At 37.5% G+C, this 7,500-nt stretch overlaps 1 protein-coding gene across 3 annotated transcripts in view; it reads left to right on the plus strand.

Annotated features, from left to right (window-relative positions):
• The window catches only part of Dna2 (DNA replication helicase/nuclease 2), a 170,116-nt gene that overhangs the window by 24,050 nt on the left and 138,566 nt on the right, over positions 1-7,500 (plus strand). For all 3 annotated transcript variants that reach the window (XM_070096355.1, XM_070096356.1, XM_070096358.1), the window contains exon 4: positions 455-542. In XM_070096355.1, the coding sequence (XP_069952456.1) occupies positions 455-542 (88 nt within the window). The remainder of the gene's footprint in view (positions 1-454; positions 543-7,500) is intronic.

The following is a 7,500-nucleotide window of genomic DNA, read 5'->3' on the forward strand; positions in this document are numbered from 1 at the left end:
ATGTAGATCTACATTTGGACAGTTTAATGGTTAAAGGAGGGGTTTGGGATATTGGCAGTTTAGAGGGACATCTAAACTGTTGTATCTGAGTGCCTCTACAAAAACATTTATGTATGAGTGATGGTGAAAATGTTGAATGATGAAAGTTTTTTCTTTCTTTTTAGGTTTTTCTTTTTCTTTTTGGGTCACCCTGCCTCGGTGGGAAACAGCCGATGTGTTAAAAAAAAAAAATTACCGTAACACTTTTCTCTTACTTTTTCTTCATTTTTAATAAACCCAGCTATTTTGATTGCCATGCTGTTGCTTGATGAATTGGCAATAATACTGTGGTATCAGGTAATATACTGTAAGTAGTGCTTTGTAAACATTAGTTGTACATGCTACTAGGAGATACTGTTTAGAAATTTTCTGTTGTGTGACAGTTTTTAAGATAAATGTGTGAAATTCATTTCAGGTCACAGAGTGTGGTGTCAGAAGGCGATATTGTGCACATTCTCTTTACAAATCTTGCTGATGAACATTTTACCATTGACAATTCTAAGGTAATGTGTGCACTTTTATTCCAATGAGTGTGTGCTTAGAAGTTTGTGCAAAACTATTCCATTATTTAATATTTTAATGTTACAATTTCTGTCAGTAGACAGTAGTGTGATCTGATAAGTGGTAATCTAAACTGCTCTACAAGGAAAACCATTATCATATGATGTAGTAGTTGCAAAATTTGACGAAGATGATGAGTTGTTGTTCTGTCACTGGTATAATGTCCAACAGTTTAACCCTTTTAGGGTTTCGGCCGTACTAGTACGGCTTACGCACCAGGGTTTTTGACGTACTAGTATGCCTAAATTCTAGCGCCCTCAAATCTAATGAGAGAGAGCTGGTAGGCCTACATATGAAAGAATGGGTCTATGTGCTCAGTGTGCGCAGTATAAAAAAAATCCTGCAGCACACAGTGCGTAATGAGAAAAAAAAAAAAACTTTGACCGTGTTTTTGGATTAAAACAGCGACTTTGCACTGTATTTTCGTATGGTATTTATTGTTGTATTCTAGATTTCCTGGTCTCATGTTATAGAATGGAAGACATATTACAGAAATTGAGATAATTTTGACTGGTTTTACAATGATAAGTACCTTGAAATTGAGCTCAAAGTAGCAGAAATGTTCGATTTTTACCAAAGTTCAAAAGTAAAGAAATGCGTAGCGTCCAATACACGTCAACTGGCGAGTCTAATATTCTTTCACAAGTGCGCTGATATTATTTATACAATTTCTACACTAATGCAGTAGTCTGCATAACAGGAAATCTTCAATTTTTTTGTGAGAATAAAAATTCAAAGTGGAAAGCAAAAGAATGTAAGAGGGGCCTGGGGACATGACTAAGGAACAGAGAAAATGTTATTTTAGTGCCAGGAATGTCTTTCTTGTTTATTCTGGACCCTATTTGGAAATTGGCATCTTTTGAAATTTGTGTGAAATTGACAAAATTGCTAAATTCTGATTACTGTATTGGATAGTTGAAATAGGTAAATGGGTGGTTTCTTGTACTCATTCAATAGAAAAAAGGGAGTTCTAGTGAAATAATTATGATTTTTGTCGACTAGTACACTGGAATTGGCTGAAAATAGGGCTCAAAGTGGGCAAAATCGCCGATGCGTAAACATCGTTGAGACCGCTAACTTCGCGAGAGCATAATTCCATAAGTTTTCCATCAAATTTCATACTTTTGGTGTCATTATGATCGGGAAACGATTCTCTATCTTTTCATAAGAAATTTTTTTTTTTTTTTTTTTTTTTAAATTTGGGCGACCCTGAGAACAAATCTCTGAGAGGGCCTGTCGACTCGGAAAGGGTTAAATACTGTATTTGTATTTTAACCTTGATTACAGTAACTGAATTTTCATACTCTAATTATTGATTACTGTTTATCTTGTTCTTAAAATTTCCGTTGTTTTGAAACTATTTGTTATTTTTAACTGTTCTTTGTGTTTTTTGAGACCATATGTTATTTTTAACTGTTCTTCGTAAAGTATGAAGAATGTGAAATACGTATGTAATTTCCTTCCTTTTTCTTGTTAAAGTGAAAAAAGATATACAGTACTTGTGGTTGAAGAATAATCAGAAGGCTGAGGTAACATGTCTCGTTTAACAGACACAATAACAGCAATAAACAGTAGATATCACACCCACCCTAGTACATTATCTAAAATTCTAGAGAGGGCGGTGTATTCTCAAGTAGTTAAGTACCTTAATGACAACAACATTCTCCATAGCTATCAATCGGGCATTAGAAGATCCTACTCAACCGACACCTCCCTTATTAATCTGATGGATTACCTGAGAACTGAAATGTCAAAGGGGAACCTCATAGGTGTGGTAACCTTAGACCTGCAAAAGGCCTTCGATACTGTCAACCACAATATATTATGTAATAAACTTCAAGCTATCGGTATAGGTTCTGTAGACTGGTTCAAGTCCTACCTTAGCAACAGGAGACAAATAGTCAAAATCAACAAAACAGAATCAGAACCCCTGCCGATAACATGTGGAGTTCCCCAAGGTAGTATTCTGGGTCCCTTATTATTCTTATGTTATGTCAATGATATGCCTATCAGTGTCAAGTGCAAACTCCTACTGTATGCAGATGACAGTGCTCTGTTAGTGTCAGGTAAAGACCCACAAGATATTGCTAATGTTTTAACACTGGAACTGGAGTCCTGGAGCAAATGGTTAGTAGACAACAAACTATCATTACACCTAGGGAAAACTGAAGCCATTCTCTTTGGCACGAAACATAAACTGAGAAGGGTAAATAATTTTAATGTTCAATGTAATGGGGAGCCCATCACTTTGGTTTCATCAGTAAAATATTTGGGAATCCCCTTTGACCCATGCATGTCAGGAGAATTGATAGGGAACAGTGTAGTAAAGCAAGCGAATGCCAGACTGAAGTTCCTGTATAGACAAGCACAGTGTCTACCTACTGAGGCTCGCAGGACCCTATGTCTAGCCCTTATACAATTCCATATGGATTACGCTTGCTCTTCTTGGTACTCTGCCTTGACAAAAAAACTGAAAGATAGACTGCAAATCACCCAGAACAAAATCGTAAGATTCATCCTGGGGCTGGGACCAAGAGAACATGTAGGCCAGGATGAATTACAGCAGTTGGATATGATGAATGTTGAAGACAGAGTAAAACAACTGAAGCTAAATCATGTTTATAAAATTGCTCACAAACAATGTCCAGAATATCTTGCTGTCAATTTTGTCAAGGTTGGGAACTGCAGCAATCATAGTACTAGGGGGAGAGAGCACAACTTTGTAGTACCCACAGTCATTGGACAGGCTTCAAACACCTTTTATTGTACAGCAATAAAGGAATGGAACAGACTGCCCGCACATGTCAAAGCCAGTCATAGCATGAACCAGTTCAAGAAGAGTGCCAAAAGGTGTCTGATGAATGTAGGTACAGAAAGGGAGGGGAATGATTTTCTATTTTTTAGCTAACATAAGTGTAAATTTTACCTTATTCCTAGTAATGACCCTCGTATTGTAAATAGTCTTAATGACCTTGGTGTAGTAGATAGTCTTTTTAGTATGATAATAAGATGTTATCTTCATTGTAGAATAATAAGAAAATATTATAACCTTTATTTTTTTTTTTTTTTTTTTTCAACAAGTCGGTCGTCTCCCACCGAGGCAGGGTGACCCAAAAAAAAAAAAAAAGAAAGAAAATCCCCAAAAAGAAAATACTTTCATCATCATTCAACACTTTCACCACACTCACACATTATCACTGCTTTTGCAGAGGTGCTCAGAATACAACAGTTTAGAAGCATATACGTATAGAGATACACAACATATCCCTCCAAACTGCCAATATCCCAAACCCCTCCTTTAAAGTGCAGGCATTGTACTTCCCATTTCCAGGACTCAAGTCCGACTATATGAAAATAACCGGTTTCCCTGAATCCCTTCACTAAATATTACCCTGCTCACACTCCAACAGATCGTCAGGTCCCAAGTATCATTCGTCTCCATTCACTCCTATCTAACACGCTCATGCACGCTTGCTGGAAGTCCAAGCCCCTCACCCAGAAAACCTCCTTTACCCCCTCTTTCCAACCCTTTCGAGGACGACCCCTACCCCTCTTTCCTTCCCCTATAGATTTATATGCTTTCCATGTCATTCTACTTTGATCCATTCTCTCTAAATGACCAAACCACCTCAACAACCCCTCTTCTGCCCTCTGACTAATGCTTTTATTAACTCCACACCTTCTCCTAATTTCCACACTCTGAATTTTCTGCATAATATTTACACCACACATTGCCCTTAGACAGGACATCTCCACTGCCTCCAACCGTCTCCTCGCTGCTGCATTTACCACCCAAGCTTCACATCCATATAAGAGTGTTGGTACTACTATACTTTCATACATTCCCTTCTTTGCCTCCATAGATAACGTTTTTTGACTCCACATATACCTCAACGCACCACTCACCTTTTTTCCCTCATCAATTCTATGATTAACCTCATCCTTCATAAATCCATCCGCCGACACGTCAACTCCCAAGTATCTGAAAACATTCACTTCTTCCATACTCCTCCTCCCCAATTTGATATCCAATTTTTCTTTATCTAAATCATTTGATACCCTCATCACCTTACTGTTTTCTATGTTCACTTTCAACTTTCTACCTTTACACACATTCTCAAACTCATCCACTAACCTTTGCAGTTTTTCTTTAGAATCTCCCATAAGCACAGTATCATCAGCAAAAAGTAACTGTGTCAATTCCCATTTTGAATTTGATTCCCCATAATTTAATCCCACCCCTCTCCCGAACACCCTAGCATTTACTTCTTTTACAACCCCATCTATAAATATATTAAACAACCATGGTGACATTACACATCCCTGTCTAAGACCTACTTTTACCGGGAAGTATTCTCCCTCTCTTCTACACACCCTAACCTGAGCCTCACTATCCTCATAAAAGCTCTTTACAGCATTTAGTAACTTACCACCTATTCCATATACTTGCAACATCTGCCACATTGCTCCTCTATCCACTCTATCATATGCCTTTTCTAAATCCATAAATGCAATAAAAACTTCCCTACCTTTATCTAAATACTGTTCACATATATGCTTCAATGTAAACACTTGATCTACACATCCCCTAGCCATTCTGAAGCCTCCTTGCTCGTCCGCAATTCTACATTCTGTCTTACCTCTAATTCTTTCAATTATAACCCTACCGTATACTTTTCCTGGTATACTCAGTAAACTTATTCCTCTATAATTTTTACAATCTCTTTTGTCCCCTTTCCCTTTATATAAAGGGACTATACATGCTCTCCGCCAATCCCTAGGTACCTTCCCCTCTTTCATACATTTATTAAACAAAAGTACCAACCACTCCAACACTATATCCCCCCCTGCTTTTAACATTTCTGTCATGATCCCATCAGTTCCAGCTGCTTTACCCCCTTTCATTCTACGTAATGCCTCACGTACCTCCACCACACTTACATTCTGCTCTTCTTCACTCCTAAAAGATGGTATACCTCCCTGGCCAGTGCATGAAATTACCGCCTCCCTTTCTTCCTTAACATTTAAAAGTTCCTCAAAATATTCTCGCCATCTACCTAATATAATATAATATAATATAACTTTTATATTATAATAATAAGGTAAAAGGACCCCAGTGGAAATAAGTCACTGTCTGACTTTTTTGGGTTATCCTAGGTTCTCTACACATATGCTGCTATGTATGATAATTCCATGTAACTGTATTTGTGTATACCTGAATAAACTTACTTACTTACTTACATTATAAATGACACTATCCTTTCTTAAATGCATAGAATAGAGGTTACTCCTCGATCCTATTCTACAGAATCATGTTCACTTCTCGGTACCCATTAGTACTGAAGTAGTTTCTCTTGCAACACCATCCCAGGCAACATGATTTATTGTTATATAGAGCAGTCATACCCCTTTACCCAGTGCCTTGTTGAACTGAAGCCTTTACCATTGTGACTTGGGCACTGTTAATCAATATATCAGAAAGAAATTTAACTACTAACTGATGTCATCAGTTTTTAGTCATGTAAGCACTTCTACAGTACATAAAAAGTACAAGATTTAATGTAAAAATAATTTTCTTGAAAAATCTGACAGATTATCTCAAATTCTTCGTCTGAATGAGTTATAGAGATATTAACTACATTTTTTTTTATCAATTCACCACGTAAGAAAAACACAGGTTCGTAAATTTTTTTAAAGGTTTGTAAACTTACTGAATGTTCAAGCACTTTTCTTATTGCCAGTCATCTTAACTACCACTAATGACATTCATTTCTTTAAATATTGTCACATGTTCTTGTTTAAACAATTACTGACTTTGTGTAACTTGCAATCCTTTGGGTATCATTATTATTGTAAAATAATGTGGTAGAAGGAGGAAAAAAAGCAAAAATAAAATATTTAGACTGTTCACAGAGACGTGCACAGGCTCTTGTTAGCTAACTGTTCAGTGGAAGAGGTAACTGCAGTGTTAGTGCATCGAAGCTAAGCACTCTGCACATTTCTTACGTCTACTACCAAGATGTGCAAAATTCTATTTTTCTGGAAATTCTTGGAAATTCTAGCTACATAATAGTAAGTGTTCAGTGGCGACTAAAAGATTTACCATACAGTACTTTCTTTCATGTTGTAAGAGAAATATATAGGGAGGGTATCCTCTTAGCAGATTGTGCTACCTAGCAGTGTTAGCATGTTAGAGCTGGGCTTGCCACCATGTATCTCCTCGTGCCAAGACACAACATTCTGTTTTGCTGATAATTCTGGAGGAAGTAGTTTTATGGCTGGGCCAGTATTGAGTTTAGCTGCTCAGTGGAACTTGGATATTTACTTGTTTCTTATATAAGGAAAGTATCCGGACCCATTCAGTTTTATATACGGTGGAACCCCGGATTTCGTCCACACCGGATATTGTACGATTCGGATTTTGACCCCCTTTTTTTTTTAAGGGGGGGCAAAATTTTGCTCTGGATTTTGTACCTTGTCCCAGAAATCATCCCTATCAGATGCGTCTGCCCGCTTGGGACGCCACCACTCGTGTGTCAGTCTGGCTCTGTCACTGGTTGAGTGAGCATTCATCCGAAACACTTGGAAATAATCCATTGTTTTTTGTGCTTGTTTATTGAGTGCAACTGCAAAATAAGCCACCATGGGCCCAAAGAAAATTCCTAGTGTCAGCCTTTTGGTAAAGAAGGTGAGAAACACGATACAATTCAAGAAGGAGATTTTAGAAAAATGCAAAAGTGGCATACGTGTGGCTAAGCTCACCAGGATGTATGGGAAGTTGAAATCATCAATCAGTTCCATCCTGGCAAAGAAAGTAGAAATCAAGGAAGCTGATGTTGCGAAAGGGGTAAATATGCTAATGAAACAGATCACAAACGATTGAAGATGTGGAGATGTTGG

Source organism: Cherax quadricarinatus, chromosome 53 (assembly GCF_038502225.1).
Source record: "Cherax quadricarinatus isolate ZL_2023a chromosome 53, ASM3850222v1, whole genome shotgun sequence".
NCBI lineage: Eukaryota > Metazoa > Arthropoda > Malacostraca > Decapoda > Parastacidae > Cherax > Cherax quadricarinatus.